This window comes from Budorcas taxicolor, chromosome 3 (assembly GCF_023091745.1).
Source record: "Budorcas taxicolor isolate Tak-1 chromosome 3, Takin1.1, whole genome shotgun sequence".
Classification (NCBI taxonomy): domain Eukaryota; kingdom Metazoa; phylum Chordata; class Mammalia; order Artiodactyla; family Bovidae; genus Budorcas; species Budorcas taxicolor.
Genome location: NC_068912.1, coordinates 32,186,831 through 32,209,219, shown reverse-complemented (window position 1 = coordinate 32,209,219; position 22,389 = coordinate 32,186,831). Strand labels below are relative to the sequence as shown.

Below are 22,389 nucleotides of genomic sequence, written 5' to 3'. Positions count from 1 at the left end.
ACTAAGTGAGGCTTGCTATACTCTAAACACTATTCCGAGTGCTTGGCATGTGTTCATGGAATCCCCACAAAACACCAGGAGGTTGCAGCAGTTATTATTCTCATTTTTGGTACAGAAATGGAGGCACAAGGAGGTCAAACAACTTGCCTGAGCTCACAGTCACACACGAATACTGACTCCATACCTGTATTTACATATGTTTAGTCTCTGTCTGTAAGAAACATCATTAATGGTTTTAGTAATTGCTATTTTCTGGGGAGGGGAACCTGATAACTGAGGGACTGAGGGGCAGAGGTGGGAAGAAGTATGTTTTCCTTTAAAAACCTTTTTTTGTAACTTTTGAAGTCCTTCATTTACCTTGTTGAAGATTTTCAGAGAGCCTGATACCTAGTGTTCGCATTCCCCACCTGAATTCTAAACCAAGAGAGAAATAAGAGGACTCGGCAGACAGAGATCAAAGCAGCATCTTTATTACAAACATAGGAAAATATAAGCATAAACCCATAGCTGCAGAACCCTGAACTCCGTGCACTAAGGCAAGTAAGCCCTGCCCCTCCCCACAACCCAAACGGCAACTCAACTGCCCTCAGGAGTTGCGAAAGATACCGTGTGCTCTTGAAATCTGCACCCAAGGGATTAAAAAAGGAAGGGGAAGGGCAGAGCAGTCACTTCTGGTTCCTACTCCCAGACTCATTAGACAAATCACTCCACTCTGCGGGGGCGTCCCTCACTAAGGAGTGCCCACCAACGGAGCTCAGTCCACGGGGAGGAAAGCTTTTTCTACAAATCTCTCTTAAAAATACATTAAGTAATATTTTTGAGAATCAAGGTAAGAAAATTAAGGTTCAAAGAGATGAAATAATTTACCCAGTGTCTCCCAGCTAGTGAGCAACAGAACAAAATTTAAACCCTCTGACTTCAAATTCCTTGCTTCTGGCCTCCACCGCAAGCTGTCCCAGACCCCATTCAGTGGCAGAGAAACTAGAAAGGTCAAGTTAGATGATCTATTCTAGGGAGTATGTTCGCTCTCAGATGGAGCAGCTGCTCCTGACAGCTGGATTTTGAGGGGAAGATAGAGGAAGTGAGAGTTGATAAAGGAAGGGCTCCCTCTGTGGAGAGCCAGTTTAAGGAAATAGTCTTGGGAAGAGATAGCAGTGCCACAGCGCGGTCGGCCGCACGAGGGCAGCAGAGCGCCAGGAATGCCCTTCTCCCCCGTGCTGGCTGTGTTGGTAGCGGAGGACTCAGTTTCACCTGAAACTGAGCAGACTTGAGACAGTTCTACCAACCCTGAAGTTAGAAGCCACATCAGCTTTCCAGTTCAGGGCCAGTACCTTATGAACAGCTTGCAAGAAGATGTATAACCAGCGTCCTATGGCCACCCAATACATGAAACGTCAGATTAATTCCTCTTCCCTGTTTTATTGAAACTTCCTAATTTTAACAGCACAACCCTGCATTTACAAAGTCTTGATTTTTTTGTCTCCCTATCATGAAAAGTAGCACACAACTAGCCTTGCTGAAAGACGAAATGAGTAAATAATTGACCAAGATTCAACAAGTCTTTGGTATGGGGAGAAAACAGGCTGTGAACTCAACCGTGGAACCAGAACCAACCTGTAGGATTCCCAAAGGAAATAGTTTTCCAGATAGGTAAGTGTGCATCTTCCAAGATGTCTATGGATGTCTTCATCTGTCATGGAAAATTGATGTCTGCTCTCTTGCCTTGTGTGGTAGGATGTCCTAACCCACCCAGCCAAGGATGGATTAAAGTGAAAGTGAAGTCACTCAGTCATGTCTGACTCTTTGCAACCCCATGGACAGTAGCCTGCACCAGGCTCCTCCGTCCATGGGATTTTCTAGGCAAGAGTACTGGAGTGGGTTGCCATTTCCTTCTCCAGGGAATCTTCCAGACCCAGGGATCGAACCCAGGTCTCCCGCATTGCAGGCAGATGCTTTACCGTCTGAGCCACCAGGGAAGTCCCAAGGATGGACTGCTGTTTGAAAAACCTGTGGGCTAGTGGCTTCTTTGTGCAAATTTAACACATGGCCACAGGAGAAGGATTCGGACTTTTGATGTTGTTTTATCTGGGACTGGGGAGGGAAGGGACTGGCTGAGTGGACATACAGAGGGTGGCAGGAATGGGGTCCCCCTCCCTGCTCTTCCCATCAGCCTGCTTGTTGAGTAGCTTTGGGTTCCCTACCTATGCAGAGAAGGCTTAGGGCTGAAGGAACTGTGTTCTTAAAAGACTCTGTGAGAGCCTGGACCTAAACGTGCAGGTGTATATAGAACCCTGTCCCAGGCCTGCCCAGATGGGACGCCACTGTGTGTCCTGAGCATGGAGACTGGCCAAAACCCTCTCAGGAGGGACTGGAAGAGCAGGGATTTTATGAGGGCAGCAGAAGCAGTGGGGAGATTCCAGGGTCTGAAAAGCAGCAGACACACTCTAGGGGGAGAGAGGTGTAGATGTGCAGGTGGAAGCTAGGAGTGTAGGTAATCCTGGCATTCGTGACAGAATCACCTCACTCACACCCACAACTACTGATGCCCTTGTCTCGATTTGTTTCCTGATGTGAATGGATATTTCTCTTAGCACACTTTGGTTTCTTACTGATCAGAAGCAGTGTCCATTCAGTCTGGTTCCCCATACAGTTTCCCAAACCGGTGGCAGTTTCCCAGTCTTTGAGCCAAGAGACTCTGAGAACCTGTGATATAGCCTCTCTCCCTTTCTTTGGGTAGAACAGCATGGAATACTAATTCAGAAGTAAACTGGAATATTATGCTTTAAAACAAACTTTTCTAGAAATACTTTCCCAGTGATATCCTGAGAGAAGTTAGTCATACCTTGGAGTTCATTCAACACTGGGTCAGAAATTTATTGGCTAAGGAATACAGCAGAAGTGATCTTCTGGCCCCCTGATCGAGATCTGGCCCTCTTCTTCACTTTTGACTTAGTTGCGTTAGAACTAAGATCTTGAGATGTTATCTGACTGTGGTGTTGCTCAGGAGTGGCCGAGCACAACCCCATGACTGGGTCTGTTCTTACCTATCTGCAAATGATAGCTGGCGAGGTGAGAGGGGCCTTCAGAACACCTGAGATCAGAATCAGTCCCCAGGTTGTGGGCCAGTTGTCATGGTGATTCCACTGTAACATCATTTTATTTATGAACTTAAGAATAAAAGAAATCTTCAGCCCCATCTGTTCAGTGTGAGCCTTTGGAGTCAGGACATGCGGAAGGGACGTCAAAGAGTTGTCTGCTTTGTTGGAAATATAAAAGGAGAATTGAATTGAGATTTATTGCCTACCTCTGCTGGGTGTTTCTGCAGCAAAAGTGGGAAACTCGATCATAGGGGCTTCACAGGGGCCCAACACCAAAGTTTGTTTTCAGAGCAAAAATCAGATGTCATAATTTAAAGGTCATCAGCTAGTTGGCAGCAAAGCTTGGTGCATGGGGCCTGCGTTTAACTCTCACCAAGCTCTGGTGACACGAATGCAGCTGACTCCTTCAGAGCCCAGAAGAGACCCTGACCCAGGCTGCACATTCCCATTGCCTGAGTGTGAGGAAGCTTGCCGTGGCTAAACCAGATTGTACAATGCCCTGCTAGATAAGAATTTGAGTTGGGTTCCGTTGCCTCAACTTTCATAGCACCATGCATCTCTCCTTTAGAGTACTTATAGTTGACAATTTCACGTGTGTGTGTGTGTGTGTGTGTGTGTGTGTGAGCGTGTGTCTGAGATGGTTTGCCTATCTCCCACTCTACATCATAAGCTCCGTGAAGACAGATGCTATTTCTTTGACTCAGCTATGTATTCCAGAATCTGGTATGGTCATTGTTTATTGAATGAATGAATGAGTGAATGAATAAAAAATCCTGGGGAGTATGGGGTCCTCAACTTATACAGAAGTAAACAGACAAGTAATAAGTTGCCCTAGGTCATGCCTTAAAGAGGTGAAAATAGTTTTTGCAAAAACCTAGACTCCAGTTGTGTCCCAAAGGGAGTGTGTGTGTGTTTAGTCACTCGATTAGGCCCAACTCTTTTTGACCCCATGGACTGTAGCCCAACTCCAATACATTGGCCCCCTGATGCGAATAACTGACTCATTGGAAAAGATCCTGATGCTGGGAAAGATTGAAGGTGGGAGGAGAAGCTGATGACAGAGGATGAGATGGTTGGATGGCATCACTGACTCAATGGACATGAGTTTGAGTAAATTCTGGGAGTCGGTGATGGACAGGGAGGCCTGGTGTGCTGCGGTCCACGGGGTCGCAAAGAGTCAGACACGACAGAGCAAATGAACTGAACTGAACTGGACTGTAGCCCCATCAGGCTCCTCCACCCATGGGATTCTCCAGGAAGAATACTGGAGTGGGTAGCCATTTCCTTCTCCAGGGGATCTTCCCAACCCAGGGATTAAAACCCAGGTCTCCTGCATTGCAGGTGGATTCTTTACTAAGACCCCTGGGAAGCCCCCCAAAAGGTGTGATCTTTGGCAAAACCAAGCAAGATGTTTGCTTTGTCTATATCCCACACCTCCACAGCTCTTAGGTGGCAAAAAGCCAGGAATGCCATGGGAGCCACTGCTTTGAATTCTTAGAGCTCCTGCTCTGGCCCCACAGCCAAATTAACACCAAGCTTTGGGTTTCAGATTTGTCTGGCTGTAGACCCTTGTGTTTCATTAACAGATGCTTCTGGTTTGCTTGTGTTCTCTCGTTCTCTAAAATGTTGTTTTCTACATTTCCATGCCCAGAGGAGGTTGGAGTCTGTTTTATAGTTATGCCCACAGTTTCTCCATTGCCCAAGGTATTTCTGTGGCTTCTGAGCATAAAAACAAACAAAAACCTATTAGCCAACTAGTGGTGCTTGGGTCTGATGCTGTCTCTACCCTGCGTCCATTTGAGAGGTTAGCCGATTCCCCACCTGGTGGCCTTGGGGATTCTGGCTTCTCTGAAGCGGCCCCACGGGAAAGATGGGCGTATCTACACACCCTCTTCTGAACACAGTTCGTATGTTTAGGAACAGGGAGCCCTGCAGCTCAGGGAGCAGTGGGTATGGAACCCAAGATAGAAGAGTCAAGGAGGGAACTTACCAGCGGAGTGGGGCTCGCAGAAGCTTGGCTGGTTTTCTGGTTTCTCGTTAGGCCTTTACCTGCAATCGCCCAAGGGAAGAAGGAGGCACAAAGCCTAAGGGCCACTCCTCTTGGGCTTGTCCTTTTCCACTGCCAACCACTCCCAGCCCTTCTTCTCAAGGAGACCTCTCTACGCCTGCTTGCCCGGGTGCCCCAGAATCTCCCCAGTGTCTCAGTCCCCCTCCTCCCTGATCTGCACATGCCTCCACAGTGCTCTCTGCCACCTCTCAGGGTGCCTTTGTGACCATGAAACAGAATTGCCCTCAGCCCGTGGGCAGGCTGCATGGGAATCTGGGGGCCCAGGCAATAGGAGGAGGGTCACATTCACCCATTTGAGAACTGTTCCTTGACCCCGTTCATTTTCCTCAATTTCCACCACCCCTGCCCCAAACTTGGACCTACCCGTTCTGTTCCTTTGGTTTCTCCTCCTACGGGACAAACGACTGAATATGGAGACGAGCGCTAAGCCCGTGATCAGTATGCAAATGATGAGAATGAACATCCTGGAAGGAATCACAGACAGTATCCATATCTCTTGGAAGAAACCACGTTTAGGTTCTCTGCTCAGGATCCCCTTTCCTGGGACCCATCCCCTCTCCCAGCCCCTGCTCCCACCAAGTTCCAGCAGCCCCTGGAAACCAGGTTCTTTTAGAGCACCCATCTCCTCCAGATCACACATGATCATACATGATTGGACCTGGGGTGGCTGTCTGACACCAAGCCAGGCCCAGCCCCCTCCTCGGAGACTAACATGGGAATGTGAGGATGCGGTCTTAGGCTGGGGGAACAGGGAGAAAGAAACTCAGCAGCTACAAGTGGACTATCTTCTCCCAGGGCAGAAAAAAAAAAAAAGGAATATAAGAGGGCAGTAGGGAGAGAGAAGAAGCAAACACGCAAAAGAGAAGCAGATTGAAGACAGAGATAAATCCTGATGATGCTCCCCATTTCTGAGCGTGGCCACATCTTTGCCCCTGCATTTCCTCAGACACTGCTTTCTCCTTATGATGAAATCTCCGTTTTAATCAAAGTAGCCAGAGGGCATTTTTGCTGCTTGCAATCAAGAGTCCTAAACTGTATTCTTTCAAAAGAAAGCAAACAGTCACACTGAAGATGGATAGTTCAAAAGAGGAGAAACAATACGCAGCTGGAAAGTAAAGGGTGCAAACCCACAGCCGTGTTGCATTGTTACTGCTCACCCAAAGTCCACTTGTCCCCTAAAGTTGCTCACCTGGAGTGATCTGCCTTGTGGACAACCTTGGAAGCCCTGCAGCTTCTGTTCTTGTTGCCCGATAGGTCTGTGTCAGAAAGGATTTGTTGAGAGTCAAGTAAGGCCCAACCTCAGGCCCTTCCTTTACCTTCTGCACCTCTGCACCTCTGCCTACACTTCTCTCAGTCTCCAGAAAGTGAGTGCCCTGGGGGAATACTGGGTTATGTTCACCTGTACAGGGCAGAGTGAGTGAAAGTCACTCAGTCGTGTCCGACTCTTTGCAACCCCATGGACTATATATACAGTCCATGGAATTCTCCAGGCCAGAATACTAGAGTGGATAGCTGTCCCTTCTCCAGATCTTCCCAACCCAGGGATCGAACCCAAGTCTCCCACATTGCAGGTGGATTCTTTTACAGCTGAGCCACCAGGGAAGCCCAAGAATACTGGAGTGGGTAGCCTATCCCTCCTCCAGAGGATCTTTCTGACCCAGTAATCGAACCGGAGTCTCTTGCATTGTGGGTAGATTCTTTACCAACTGAGCTTTCGGGAAAGCCCACACAAGGCAGAAGGGGGATGGAACAAGGAAGGGCTGAAATCCAGCCCATACATTGTTTGCCAAACCATATACCCTGCCATTGAGTTCCATGCACTGGGAGGAGGGGCACCTTTTCCAGATTTGCACGTTGACTAAATATGGCCCTTGGTTAGAGAGGCTGACAGCTGTGAGAGAGGACTGTCAGAGGCACCAGAGTGCCAGTCCTGTCCTTAAGGAACTGATCAGTAGGCAACATGATTGCCACATTGTATTTCTGACACCTGTCAAAACCCAGCAAGAAAAGGGCCACCACAGTCACCCGCCTTGCCCTGTATGAGAAGATCAGGGGATGGGGTGTGTCTGTGTTTCATTTAAACTAAGGAGCTCATTTAGGTGGGACTTCTCTCATCCTGAGCCTAAAACTCAGGACAGACTGCAACACTTAAGTAAAAGCAGAACCACTCAAAGTAGAAACACGGTGGATGCGAAGGATGTCACACTTTCAGTAAGATGTGTGCCGAAGAAATTACCAGCTGGTCAAATGTGAGCAAGGCTCTCCAGTATCAGGAGGAGGCTTCCCCGAGCCTCCCTTATGCCCTTTGCTATGTTTTCCTACAGGCATTGTCCTCTGATGAAGCTGGAAAAAGATTTCCCTTCTAATTTGTATTTATTTATTTATTTTTGCCTGGGCTGGGTCTTCGTTGCTGTGAGGACTTTTCTCCAATTGCAGCGAGTGGGGGCTGCTCTTATTTGAGGTGCGTGGGCCTCTCATTGCAGTGGCTTCTCTTGTTGCAGAGCACTGGCTTCAGGGCTCATGGGCTTAAGTAGCTGCGGTGCCAGGTCCACGGTTTGTGGGATCTTCCCAGACCAGGGATCGAACCTGTGTCTCCTGCATTGGCAGGCAGATTCTTATCCACTGAGCCACCAGGGAGCCCAAGACATCCCTTCTAGAAATGGAAATAAGGAGAAGCCACAGGAGGGGGGAAAAAAAAAGAAGGAAAAAAGGTAGAGCAATTGTGCCTGAGAGAGGTTTTCTGGTGTAAAGGGAGGTTTTCAACCTTGAACAGAAGGACTTTGGGGAGCAAATGGAACCTCTATCCCTTCTGCCTGGCCCAAAGGAGCAACATACTGGCTTAGACAGACTTGCCCCTCCAGGTTGCTCCACCCACGCCCTTCCAGCTGCCTCCAGGAGCAAAGTGTACCCCTTAAAAGAAAACATTGACCTCTTGGACCATATTTATCTCTGTATATCATAAAATTATTTAAGTGCACAATTTTTGAGGTTGCTTGCCCGGGTGCCTGTGTGCTTGCTAAGTCGCTTCAGTCATGTCCAACTCTTTGCGACGCTATGGACTATAGCCCACCAGGCTCCTCTGTCCATGGGATCCTCCAGGCAAGAATACTGGAGTGGGTTGCCATTCCCTTCTCCAGGAGATCTTCCAGACCCAGGGATCGAGCCTGCGGCTGTTATGTCTCCTGCAATGGCAAGCGGGTTCTTTCCCACTAGTGCCACCTGGGAAGCCCGGCCAGGTGCCTAGTCCACTTTTTACAGCCTCAGCCACCTCTCAAGAAGTGAATATTCAAGATTCTCATTCGCAAGGCAAAGTTCTCACACTGGTGAGCCACCCAAATCAGATGGCTGTGAGGGGAGAGAGGTCCTTAAGAGCACCCCTGGGGCCCAGGCACCCTCCTCTTCCCACAGATTCCCAGTTAATCGTCAGCACTGTCAGCAGCCACCCAACTCTGGAGGGAGAGAGGGACCAGGTTAACCCAGAGAACCGAGTTGGTGCTCAATGAGTATTTACCTCACCAGCTCCCACCCACCTCCATGGGTCACCCCCAGCTAGACCTACGACAGGTTCCTTACCTTGCCCGGACCAGAAACTGTCGGCAACGGCTCCTCTGTCATCGGCCACAACCAGCTCTGTAAAGTCCATGTCATCTCTGGCAAAGTCACGCTGGATGCCACACCAGTACCAGCCCGTGTCCTCCTTGGTCAGGCAGGACACAGTGACAATGAGTTGGTTTCCTGTGTCCCTCAGGGCCACGCGGTTGGTGCTGTTGGGTGTGAAGGCGATGATGTCGCAGTAGTCCCGGAAATAGCCTCGGCACCAGTACTTGGGGTGGTCCTTATAGTGGGTGTCGTAGTTGCAGATGGCGGAAGCTGTGTCCAGCACAAAGCTTTCCTTGACCTTCTCGTCCATGACCATGGCATCTGTGAAAACACACGCAGACAAACACCATCGTTCTTTTAAACACATCTCAGCCCCTGTACCCTGGAGGAAAATTAATGAAAGCATTGGAGGCAGATTTTTGCCTGTTTGGGGGTTGGCAACTAACTGTCAAGAGGTTGAACAGTGTTCCCCTGAAATTTATATGTTGAAGTGGTAACCACCCAGTGCTTTTTAAAAAAGTCTTATTTATTTATTTTTGGCTGTGCTGGGTCTTCATTGTTGCATGTGGACTTTCTCTAGTTGTGGTGAGCAGGGGCTAGTCTCTCGCGGTACTCGGGCTTCTCACTGTGGCGGCTTCTCTTGTCATGGAGCACAGGCTCTAGGGCATGCAGGCTTCGGTAGTTCCAGCTCCCAGGCTCGAGAGCACAGGCTCAGGAGAAGCTGCATTGCTTCACAGCATTTGGGACCTTCCCAGATGGGGGACGGAACCCGTGTCTTCTGCATTCGCGGGTGGGTTCTTAACCACTGAGCCACTGTGGAAGCCCCACTCGGTACTTTAGAATGTGACTGTATGTGGATTTAGAACCTTTAAAGAGGTAATGAAGTTAAAGCAGGGTCGTTAGAATAGGCCCCAATCCAATCTGGCTGGTGTCCTAATAGAAAAGGAGATCAGGACACAGATAACAGAGGGGTGAATGTGAGGACAGTGAGAAGGTGGCCCCTGCAAGCCAAGGAGAGACCTCGGGAGAAACCAAACCTGCTGGACTTGAGCCTCCATCACCGTAAGGAAACAAACGTCTATTGTTGCAGCCACACAGTCCGGCTTTGTTACAGGAGGCCTAACTTGGAGAAGGAAACGGCAACCCACTCCAATGTTCTTGCCTGGAGAATCCTAGGGACACGGGGAGCCTGGTGGGCTGCCGTCTCTGGGTTTGCACAGAGTCGGACACGACTGAAGCGACTTAGCAGCAGCAGCAGCAAACTAACACAGCAAACCTGGAGAAGAAATTTTTCCCTGCTCTAAGAGCAGGTAGAATACATATGCCCCTCTGAAAGGCTTCAGGAGGCCAGTCATGTTGTTTGGGGGGAGGGTTGAAGAGCCTGAGGCTTACTGTTAGAAGGTTCTCTGCCCCTAGCTCCCGCTCCCTGCCCCACTTCACCTTGGCAGCCTTGAAAGGAAAGTAAGGAGGTTTGAGACAGAAACAAACTCACAGACATAGGAAACACTACAGTTACCAAAAGGGAAAGAACAGGGGGGAGAAAAAAATTAGGAGTTTGGAACTAACAGATACACACTAGTATACTTAAACAGCTAAATAACAAAGTCCTATTGCATAGTACAAGGAATTATATTCAGTATCTTGTAATAACCTATAATGAAAAAGAATCTGAAAAAAATATATGTGTGTGTGTGTGTGTGTGTTCACTTAGTTGCTCAGTTTGTGTCCAGCTCTTTGTGACCCCATGGACTGTAGCCCACCAGGCTTCTCTGTCCACGGAATTCTCCAGGAAAGAATACTGGAGTGGGTTGCCATGCCCTCTTCCAGGCGATCTTCCCAACCCAGGGATCGAACCTGCAGCTCCTGAATTGCATGCCGATTCTTTACTGCCACCAGGGAAGCCCCAAATCAACTATACTTCAATAAAATTTTTTTAAAATTTTAGAAAAATAAAAAGTAAGGCAGTTTTGAGGCTTCTGCTGGCTGCCCAGGACTGAAGACAGAGGCATCCGGTTCTGCTCTATCCTCAGGGGCTAAGAACTTCATGTTTCCTCTGTGCCAGACCGATGTGGGCACCTCTGTCCTCTCAAGATGTTCATTAAAAGGAAGTCATACAGGCCTCATCCAGCTTGACGGTGGCTGGGCAGGTGTTCGACCAAGGAGATGAGATGGCTAAGAGAGCCCAGCCCTCCCTCAGCCTTCCAGATGTGCACTGGGGCCCCTCCGTGCTGCCTCCAGAATAGCCTGCAGTGGGTGTGACCAGCCCACAGAGCAGACTCGTGTCTTGATGTCACTTGATAGGCTATGATATTTTGTTCTCATATGGACCCCATGAGAAAGATCACGTGATAGTTAGTCTGCCAGCCTGGATGCTGACCCAGAGAGAGATGCAGTAACTTCAGAGATCACAAGGCTGGAGGAGGGCAGAGCTGGGGGCAGCCTGGTCCTCTGACCTTCTTATCTTTGGGGTCAGGTATGTGCAGGAAAAGGGAAGTCCCATCCTCATATATCAGCACGAATGTTTTTAAAAGAAGAAGGGGAAAGGGAAGGGGAACTTACACTGAGAATACAGGGCCCTCATTTTAGCTGAGGGTTTCAAATTCCCCACAACCCTTTTATCAGATTGAAGAACAAGGACTAATTTGGACAAGATGTATTATTTCACCACCTTTTATTTTCCCTTCCAGCTCCTTCGGTGGCTTGCACTTATTAATAAGCAGGAACTCCAGGTAGGAAAGGAAAAGCACTAAGTTTAGGGTTAGGATGCACAGCCTCTGGGAAGCTTGGAGGCCTGGAGATGATCCTTCCCCATCTCTTACCTGAAAAGACAGTCAAAGAGAGTAGAATGAAGAGCCTCATGACTGGAAAGAAGTGAATCTTCAACTGGGATGGCCAGATGGACCCAGGGGCCTTACGAATCCTGGATCTGTTTAAAGGAAACAGATATCTTTGAGTTGAAGATGTTTTTATCCTGTTTGGAGAGACCAGGGAAAAGAAGGACCAACCAGTTAATCCAAGAAGTGCCGCTATGTACAGGTATCCTTGTTGTGCACTGCACAAGGGCGCTTCAGCAGGGGGAAGCCATTTGCAGACATAAACTTACTTACAGAGTAAAATGACAAAATTCTGGGCTTCCTGGTAGAGCCCAAAACCCAGAAGAGCTCTCCCTCCTGGATACGTCTGATCTGGCACACCAGGCACACTCAGGGCAGATGAATTGAAACCATCACTGGCACACCTTCGTCTATGCAACTGTGCCCTGTCCTGCACAGTGGTCCAGGTACCATCCAAAGTCAGGCCTCTTGTCTTGTTCACCACTCTTGGAGGCCCAATTCCTATTTAGCTGAGAGGAAGACCAATAAGGAGATTCATAACTATCCTGCCTTCCAGGAGAACACTGCAGCCTCATCCAGGGAATGTGGCGAGAGGGTAGAGCCTGAAGCAGACATGCTGGCAACCGGAGCAGGTGAGCAGGTGAAAGTGTGGGTTCTGGGGCATCAAGAGCCAGGCTGTAGCCTACAGACATCTTGAAAGCCTTCTTGGGACACATCAAGGCTGTCCATGCGATAGATGCTTCCCCTGATTCCACGTGGGACCCATATGGTCTGGCTACTGATCTTTAAAGTTTGAATTATGGAACCACGCTCAGGTGAATTTAAGCTGAATGCTTATGTGTCACACCCAGAGCTAGCACTTCTCCTCAAGGGTTGGATGTGGTGACTGTCCAGGTTTTCAATAATGTCCGCTCCTGAGCAAGGAGAACCTTTCTCTATTCACACCAAGTCAGCACTGGGCCAGCAGCAGGCCTGCATCATGGGAGGGGTTTTGCTTATATTGCCTCATTTATTCCTCAAGAAACCTTTATGAGGTCAACAATTAAACTGCCAGGGGGACAAAATGAAGCAGCACTCTATAGATTCAAAGGGGCTTGAGAGACATACTCCCTGGAGGAGGGCACAGCAGCCCACTCCAGTATTCTTGCCTGGAGAATCCCATGGACAGAGGAGCCTGGTGGGCTACAGTCCATAGGGTTGCAAAGAGTCAGACATGACCGAAGCAACTGAGTATGCATGCAAGAGAAACATACTAACAAACTGTAATATATGGAACTTAGTAATAGGAGAAAATTCTGGATTTTGGATCCTGACAGAAGCAAACAATTGAGAAAATTTGGACAGTGACTAAACAGATGATGATATTAAGAAATTATTGTTGTGGACACAGTGGGGGAAGGAGAGAGTGGGACAAATGGAGAAAGTAGCATCGACATGTACACACTACCATGTGTAAAATAGATCGCTGTATAACACAGGGAACCCAGCCTGCACTCTGTGATGACCCAGAGAGGCGGAGTGGGGAGAGGGGAAGGTGATATATGTATAATTGTGGCTGATTTTCACTGCTGCATGGAAGAAACCAACACATTGTAAAGCAATTTTCCTCCAATTAAGAAAGAATTTTTTCAAGTGAGAATAAAAGAAAAGGAAACACTGTTACACTTTTTTCAGATGTGATAATGGCATTGTCATAGCCAGCCTCTAAGATGGCTCCTGATACACATGCCGCTGTGTGACTCCCTCCAGTCTTGAATCAGGGCTGGCCCAGGTGATCAATAAAATACGGCACAAGTGATGGCATATGGCTTCCAAGGCTAGATCATAGAAGAGGTGCAGCTTCCGCCGCAGACGTTGTACTGCTTGCTTGCTTTCTTTCAGAAGTCAGCTGCCACATTGTGGGGACTCTCAAGTGGAACTGTGGAAAAGCCGTGAGGAGAGGAACCAGCTTGCTAGACATGGACAACCCGCCTTGAAAGTACATCCTCCAGCACCATCAAACCTCCAGATGAATGCAGACCCAGCAACTTTGTGAGAGACCTCAAGCATGACCCACCCAACCAAGATGCTCCTGAATTCCTGACCCATCAAAACCACAAGAGATAATAAAGAATTATCATGTTAAGCCTCTAAGTTTGGGGGTGTTTCATTAAATCACAATCAATAATTAATATTGATATTGTGGGGGTTTTTTTTAAGTACGCCCTTATCTCTGAGAAAACCCACATGTAAAACATTCAGAATTGCTCAGAGCTTGTACCGTGAAACCAAAGAAAGTGCTAACCAAAGAAGATTGTGCACAGATATCAGGAAAATACCTAAGACATGAAAAAGTAACATTCTAAAGCAATGACAGGCTCAGAGTGCAGAGAATAAACAGATGCATCTATTAGCATTCTGACTATCATTTGGTATAATTAGTTCTATTGCTCCCTCTTAGGGGGAGAATTAATTTTCATTCTATTTGATATGTAAATAAGAAAGTAAAGGGGTAATAAGAATAAGCTACATTTTTAAAATACCTTTTAAAAATACAAACCAAAATGCTTACAGATGAAATAATTTCATGTCCAAAATTTCAAAATAATCAGGTCAAGTGGGGAGGGGCCATTAATGAAACAAGGTTGGCTGTGAGCCGATCATTATTAAAGCAAGATAATAGTTATACGAGCCTTTGCTATTCTAGTCTCTCCACTGTTGTGTGTTTGAAATTTTTCATAATAAAAAGTAAAAAGCAAGAAAACAAGCAAAACATTGAAACAGATATTACTGGTCTCACTTTAAAAATAAGAAAAATTGAGGCTGAGTTTAAATAAGGCTAAGTTTAAATTCATACAGCTACTATAGCCACCATGCTGCTAAGTCACTTCAGTCGTGTTCGACTCTGTGCGACCCCATAGACGGCAGCCCACCAGGCTCCGCCATCCCTGGGATTGAGTCGGTTGCCATTTCCTTCTCCAATGCAGGAAAGTGAAAAGTGAAAGTGAAGTCACTCAGTCGTGTCCGACTCTTCGCGACCCCATGGACTGCAGCCCACCAGGCTCCTCCGTCCATGGGATTTTCCAGGCAAGAGTACTGGAGAGGGCTGCCATTGCCTTCTCCATAGCCACCATGAGCACCATGAGCTAATGCTAAATCTGAAAGAAAAAACTGCTGTCCATCACTCGACTATGTTTCCTCAGTAGTAACAAGACTGCAAAACTGTAGAGCACTTCAGAGATTACAAAGAGCCTTTACATATGCCATGCCCACCGAGTGGCCGGGGCAAGACGCACCCTGACTTTTCTCATTCCCATCATACCCATTGTAGTAAGTAAGGGCAGAGTTTCTGTGGAAAACGTGCATTTAGTTCTAAGAAACAGAAGATACAAGTGGACCATGGCCAAACCATATATAAAAATAGAAGTCTGGCCCGCAACCAGCCCAGGAAACCAGCCCCTTGTCTATAGTAACTGGCCCAGGAAGCCAGCCTGATATAAACCAGACAGATCGGAAGTCAGACCATTATTTCTAGTAACAATCCAGAAAGCCAAACAATAATCCCTGTAACAATTGGACCCGCATGGCCAGGGCTAGATGAATAACTGACAGCATCCCTAAGTTTTGTCCTGCTTCCAACTAAAGACCAACCCTAACTCACCACGCAGGATGCCCCACTTTTAGTCAGCCCACTGCGGTCTCCGCAGACCAAAGGTCTCCACTCAGGGTGCACCTGAAGCCTTCTTTCTTCCCCTAGAAACCATCCCACTCTTCTCCTGCCTTTGAGACTCTGTCAGAGAGCAATGGGCAATGGTTTCCTGGTGGCTCAGAGGCTAAGGGATCTGCCTGCAATACAGGGAACCTGGGTTCGATCCCTGGGTTGGGAAGATCCCCTGGAAAAGGGAATAGCTACCCACTCTAGTATTCTTGCTCATGGGGTCACAAAGAGTCAGACATGGCCTAGTGACTAAATCTTAGTGGCTGACTTCTTCTCTCTAGAAAGCTCAGAATAAATAGCCTTCATTTGTTCTCATTTTGTTGGCCTTCACTAATTTCTACTGTTAATAAAAAGAAAAAAAGCGGGTAAATAAGCCAGCTACTCAACATCTACATTTTGTCCAGTGAATCTGTGTGGAAGAGGAAGAGGAGGCAAACCTCGATCTTGTCTGAGTGGTCTCTTTACCTTTTCCTTTAAAATGCAAGCCTAACAGCCACCTTTGAGAATGTTTAGCCGAAGGGAGGAGCCAGGAGACAGACATGGGGAAACTCCTGTGACGCTAATTTTTAAACCTGAAACCAGGGTGGTTCTCACTACCTCTAGGCCAACTCCTCACCGGTGAGTCTTGCTTCATCTTTTTTGAGTTCACGCCCAAAGATACTTTACTGAAAGGCCTCTTCTGGGCTGGGAGAGCCCCTGAGCTCAAGAGATTCTCACTGACTCCAAAGATATGACTTCCTACAAGCCTTCAGTGGGTTTACTAAGCAATGAATATCAGAGAGGAAAAGAGAGAGAAGGAAGGGAGGAGAAAAAAGGGAAATTAAAGTTTTTCTGAAACTCAGGAGCTGCAGCTTTTCTGATGACACCACATGACTCAGGACAGACTGCTGTCTTCTTTTGAGAGAAACAGTTCCTTTAAATCAAGTCTTCCAAAAAAGGCATAGGTCAAATGTTGCTACAGCAACTGGGTTAGAGGCTGAGATCTAACCAGCATGTCCCTCAAGTCTTAAATTGGGCAAAGGTGAGTTGTTGGCAGACCAGTGTGCCAGAAATACTCATCGCCTCTGAGTAAACCCAAAGTCTCATCCTGGAGGAGCATTTTCACTAAACCATAACAATTAATTCAGGGGGAAAAGGCTGAAATCAAACAAAGGGATACCATTAAGAAAAAATTGGAGGTGGCAGAGACTTGCTTTTTTGAAACAAAAAAGATCCTCCAAAACATTTGATGGGGAGCTTGTCGGGAACAAAGTCCCCTTCTATATCCAGGGACCCTCAGGAATGGGGGTGGGCACTCCAGTCTTCTTCCTCTAACACAGGAGTGTGAATGGTACCAGGAAGTAGGTGACTGGGGTGACCAGCTGGGTTTGGCATTAGTAGAGAACTTTAAACATCCCAGACAGTGCTGATTCTGCCTGGGCTGACAAAAGGAGACACACGAACACTTCCCTGAAGTGAAATGTTAACAAGATAAATATGGTTATCAGGCTCTGGCCTAAGATTAGGGTCAAGATAATCTCTCAGAACTAGTTGAGAATTAATAAGAAGCACATTTTCGGTACACTTATCCTCTCCGATGTGGTTTAACTGAAATCCCCAGCTTGCTGTTCTCATCACGTTAATATACATACTGTATTGACTTGGGACTGAGAGTCCACAGCTGCAAATTTGGACTGCCTAATCAGAGAGCCACCTCCAAATTCCAGGGCCACACACAATGCCCAAAGGACATGACTAGCATTCTATTCCTGTCTGGTGTCCCAACAGGAAACAGCAACTAAGGCAAAAAAAAAAAAAAACAACCCAGCAGTCCTCAAGTATACAAACCATAGCTTGTACTCGTGATTCTGATAATTGTATATAAGGTGAACTAAGAGTTTGGGCTTTGTAGAAATTGCAAGTCCCGCTGCACGTCTAAGGATAGGTAGCAAGAATGTTGGGTTCTCCCATAAAGCAGGGCTGCCTTGAAATCCTGGTGCTCATACTGATTAATTATGTGATTGTGGACAAGTTACTTAAACTCTCTGTACCTCAGTTTTTTCTTCTGCAAAATAGAGATGGTAGTGAGGATGGTACCTTAAAGACAATCAGGACCAAAAGAGAGAACACATGTAAAATAGTACATAGCAAGTGAAAGTGTTCGACTTAGTCATGTCCGACTTTTTGTGACCCCTTAGACTGTAGCCCACCGGGTTCCTCTGTCCATGGGATTTTCCAGGCAAGAATACTGGAGTGGGTTGCCATTTCCTTCTCCAGGGGATCTTCCTGACCCAGGAATCAAACCCGAGTCTCCCGCTTTGCAAGCAGACTCTTTACTGTCTAAACCACTAGGGAAGTATATAGAACATGCTCAACAAATATTAATAGCTGTCTGGTGTCTCTTTTTGCCCCTCTCTGGTATTAAAATAAAATACCAGAGGAAATAATTTGAGACTCATGTCTAAGACAGAATTGTTTCTTCTCTAACCCATGATGAATGGTTCAGAAAGCTGACAAGTACTCTGATCAGCCCAGGAAAAAGGAGCAGAGTGTGCTGGGGCCAGGCGTGAGGGTCCCAGAATTTACACAGTATTTATAGGAGAAGGTGTCACATGGCATCACATAGCAAGCAGGCTGAGTGCCAGGAGCAGCCAGCTGGGTCTTCTAGCCCCAAGTGACCCTGACCCTCAGCAAAGAGTTATAAAAAAGTTAGTTATTATCTTTTATTCACTCAATACATTTACAGCTGAATCCAGAAAGTGAAGTCCCCCTTAAACGCGAGCCAGTCCTTGCATTCCATCATCTTCCAGGCAACTGCTGAGAGCAGGGTTCTCTGCTTAGTTCCACAGTGAAGCCGAACTGAGTCACCATCACGTCAAGCCCGATCAGTCCCTTTTGGTCAGTAGGTCAATGAAGCATCCTTCAGATTCCATAACTTCTGTTCGAGGAGAAGACACGTAGCAGTGACAATGGAGCATCGTCCTCAAGTCAGATACCCAGAAAAGAAGGACATGAAAAAAAAATGAATTAGAGAAAGTGGACATTGGGAAGGACATAGAGGCAGCCAGCCAAATGCTTTCCGCATCAGTAGAAGGAATCAAAGACATGAGAGCCCCATCCCAGGTGGAAGGGCACTCAAGTGTCGATGCCGAATCTGAAGGTCAATGAGATGGACAGCCATCTTTCATGGATAGCTACTCAGAAGTCCGCTCAGTGCTTGGGTCCATGGACTTAGAGGGCTGGCAGATCACACAGGCTTTGAGGATCAAGAGATAGGTTTCCTTGAACTTCTTTATTTTATAAGCATAGACGATGGGGTTCATCATGGAGTTAGCGTGGGAGAGCAGGATGCCCAGGTACAGCACAATCTGCGGCACTTGCCCATCAAAGTAGAGGATACAGTTGATGATGGACAAAGGCAGCCAGCACAAAGCAAACAAGAAAAGAACCAGTAACAGGGACTTGGCTGTCTTGAACTCCCGTCCGTAGAATGCACCTGTCTCTTGGGAGCCAGAAAAGTTCTGACTGAGTCGGTTCCGGATGATGTAGAAGATATCAAAGTAGATGGCACACATGACAACCAGGGGAACGAGAATCCACAGGAAGAAGCTGAAGTAGACCATGTAATCCATCCTCATGACTGAACGGAATTGGCAGGGTAGGGAGGTGAGGTTTTCGTCTGCTGAGCTCAGTTTCATGTTCCAGCCAAACATGGGGGTCAATCCCACCAGGAATGACACCAGCCAGCAAAGGCCCAGAGCCAACCATATTCTTCTTTGCGTGGTGACTCTTCTGTATCTGTTTGCATGGAAGAGAGTCAGTGAGTTCACAGCAGAAATTGCTAATGGGTGGAGGGGCATGGAGCTGGACTGTTGGGATTCTATGCTGATTTCAACTAAACTCTACTGGATATGAGGACAAGATGAGCAGAGAAGAATCCAACAAAGTTCTCTGGGCATTTTTCTAAAGAAGTACAATCTCCAATACGTCAGAAGTATGTTGCCAGGGGCTTCCCTACTGGCTCAGTGGTAAAGAATTCGTCTGCCATGTAGGAAATGCAGGTTCGATCCCTGGGTTAGGAAGATCCCCTGGAGAAGGACATGGCAACCCACTCCAGTATTCTTGCTTGGGGAATCCCATGGACAGAGGAGCCTGGCGGGCTACAACCCATAGGGTTGCAAAAGAGTCAGACACAACTTAATGACTAAAGAACAGCAGCAACATGTTCCCAGCAATTGGGGCTTGCATGCCACTCTCACAGCGCCATTTCCAGCCCAAGAATTCTTCAGTTCCAGGGAGGTAAGAGTTATTGAAGTCTCCTAGGATCATCTACCTGAGAAGAAATAATCTGCTCAAAGCATGTTTGCCTGCTGCGTTCTGCACTATTTTTTTTACCTGTCATGCTGACATCCATCATTTAGACTCTGCCTCTCCCACACTTCCCCTCTATCTGTGTCTGTCCCTGCTTCTCTATGCTTTTCAAACACTTGGTGTTTGAGTTAGAGTCTATGGAGCTGCAAAAGTTGTGTTGAAGTTCTTCCAGGACTTTAAAAGACTCACCCAATCAGAAGTCACCATTTCTCCTTAAACTATTCATCCTGATAACGTGCTACACAGACTACAAGAAGAAAGTGGGTTTTATTAAGTACTGGCTATGTACTCAGTAGACTTTCTCTCAATGAAACCTCATGACAAACCGGGGCTATTTTTATGACAATCTCCATTTCATTGTTGGTAATGGTGAAAATCAGAGTAGCGACAGCTACTATTTACTGAGCACAGACTCTTTGTTGACATTTTTCTAAGTGCTTTACGTGTGCTAACTCACTTGACCTTACCAGGAAGGTGCAAGTATGGTCCCCATTCTATGGGTGAAAAAAATGAAACAGACAAACAACTTGTAGAAGCTAAAAGTGGTGGAGCTGAAATTGAATGGAGAACAGTCTGAGTTCAGAGCATTGCAACACCATGCTAAAGAACTGAGACACAGAAAGTTAAATAACTTGCCCAAGATCAGACCTCAAGATCTGAGAGTTAAAGTAATGCTTGTTTGTATCCGAAGTCATCGGTAGCTCCTTCACCATGCTCTTTGCCCAAGAGAAGAGAGGAGCAAGAGACCAGTGTGATTTAGGACACCCAGGGAATTATTCATTTGGCAGTTTGTTCTGTTCACATGGTCACACGAAAAGTTGTTGCTACTTTCTGCAATGGAGAACTTTTTTGGTCCCCTTCGCATTATGGAAGAGGAAGCAAAATTACAATAACTTTAAAATAGCCTACATTTGTAAAGGACAGAACCACCAGTTTATCTCTTTTTTTTTTTTTTCCTCTCAGCTTATCTTATCATCTAGCACGTTTCTATCATTTCTAATAATCAAGAGCATTTTTCACTAATTAAAGATGGATCAAGTTTTTATCATCTTTAGCCCCTGCCCCAGGGGATATGGAGCAGGTACTCCTGTATCAGTGGGGTAGAGGGGATTGGAGGATTCCTTCATTCCTTGTTCCCAAGTCTCTGCTTATCATTGCTAAACCCTTCACATATCAAATAGTGAAAAGAACCACTTTCGAGCTCAGAGGCCAATTTGGATTTGTTTCCACTTGAAAGTCTTGGATCTGGACTTGTAGCTGCATTTCCCAGGCACTTCTATCACCACCCGACACCACTCCCCTTTAGGCAAGTTACCTGACTGTGAGCTTGACCCGCAGGTATCGGTCCACAGCAATGGCTAGCAAGGACATGATGGATGCGTGGGTGAAGATCAGCATCAAGCAGGTCATGAAAAGGCAGCTATAAAAGTGGATTGTGACACCCAGGCTGATGACAATGGCCAGAGGCATAACCAGCACCCCGACAGCAATGTCAGCCAGGGCTAGGGAGACAATGAAATAGAAGGTGGTGGTCTGCAGGCTGGGGTTCAGCTTGACCACCCAGATGACCAGCACGTTGCCCACTATGGCGCAGAGCCCGATGAGAATCTCCACAGTGATGTAGGTAACGCTGGTCAAGGACACGGCAGTGCTGTTGACAGGCATCTCGTTTTCCAGGAGGAGCTTCCCAGGTGAGTAGTGTGCCAGCAAGATCCGTGTGGGCCAGTCCACCTAGCTCTTGCCACACATCCTGCCAGAGGTCCAGCCACCGTCCAGAACTCACAACTCACCCATTCCTTCTCTTCTCTGGCGGCACCCTGTCTCCTTAGAGAGATTCCATCACAGGGCCATCATTTCCAGCCCTGACACAGGCCACACATCTCCAAGCTTGCAGAAGTCTAGGGAGGACAGTTCTCTGTGACGGAATGTGAAAGTGCAGCTGCTCTTAGTTCCCCTGCCCCTGGAGGGCTACCCAAGCTCCATCAAGATAAGCAACGCTCTTTAGTGATGTTTCGGGAAGTGAGATGGGCCAAGAGGAAGCACAGAGCTAGGAACACTCAGCAAGAAGACAGAAAGAAGGGGTGGAGGGATGTTCACAGCATGGAGAAGCCTCAGCATTTATTTACTCAGGGACTAGATAAGAATATCACACTGGGTGGGGAAGGAACTGGGAGCACCGACTATGTACCAGGAAGAAGGCTCTCATCAGACACAGGTTCTACCGCCATGCTGACCTAGGACTTAAGGGCCCTCCAGAGCTGTAAGAAATAAATTTCTCTTGTTTCTAAGTCCCTTAGACTCTAGTATTTGGTATATCAACCCAGATGACTAAGACAGCGTATAACAGTTAATACGGAGAATTCAGTCACATGTGTTGACCCTGTTGGGCATGGCTGAACGTGGCAATACATGGCAAGCCTTTGTACTGGAGATCTTTTGCCAAAGGGACAAACTAAGATTCCCTGTGCAGAGGAACAAACCTTCAGCACCTCCCATAAGCCCCGTAAGCATCACACCTGCTGACCCTCAGCTCCCCTTCTCAGCCCACACTGTGGGCTCACTCACTCTAGCAACCAGCCTGTATCAGATCTATTTGAGGGACAACAGGGATGACCAGCAACACAGAAAAGAGGGAAAGAGCACCACGTGCACATAATCACATGGCAGACCTCCTGCCCCAAGCGCTGCCCCCACCCTGCAAAAATAGCTACGAATTCTCTGTACTTATGTTGTGCACTGTCT

The 22,389-nt window shown here is 47.2% G+C and overlaps 1 protein-coding gene across 1 annotated transcript; it reads right to left on the bottom strand.

The window, feature by feature from the left end:
- Positions 1 to 3,199: 3,199 nt before the first annotated feature.
- On the bottom strand, positions 3,200 to 21,312 carry LOC128045319 (transmembrane domain-containing protein TMIGD3-like). The gene is made up of 7 exons (XM_052637818.1): positions 20,963 to 21,312; positions 11,586 to 11,692; positions 8,740 to 9,087; positions 6,356 to 6,422; positions 5,530 to 5,630; positions 5,089 to 5,147; positions 3,200 to 3,256 (listed from the first exon to the last, which is right to left on the bottom strand). Exons 1-7 carry the CDS (start codon positions 21,310 to 21,312, stop codon positions 3,242 to 3,244), a joined length of 1,047 nt encoding a protein of 348 aa, XP_052493778.1. The 3' UTR covers positions 3,200 to 3,241.
- Between the last annotated feature and the right edge of the window lie 1,077 nt (positions 21,313 to 22,389).

Coding starts and splice junctions, on each gene's coding strand:
- LOC128045319 (XM_052637818.1), bottom strand. CDS start 21,312: ATGCCTGTCAACAGCACTGCCGTGTCCTTGACCAGCGTTACCTACATC. Junction 9,088..11,585: donor CTCTTTGACTGTCTTTTCAG/GTAAGAGATGGG, acceptor GTGTTTTCACAG/ATGCCATGGTCATGGACGAG. Junction 6,423..8,739: donor CAGTTTCTGGTCCGGGCAAG/GTAAGGAACCTG, acceptor TTTCTGACACAG/ACCTATCGGGCAACAAGAAC.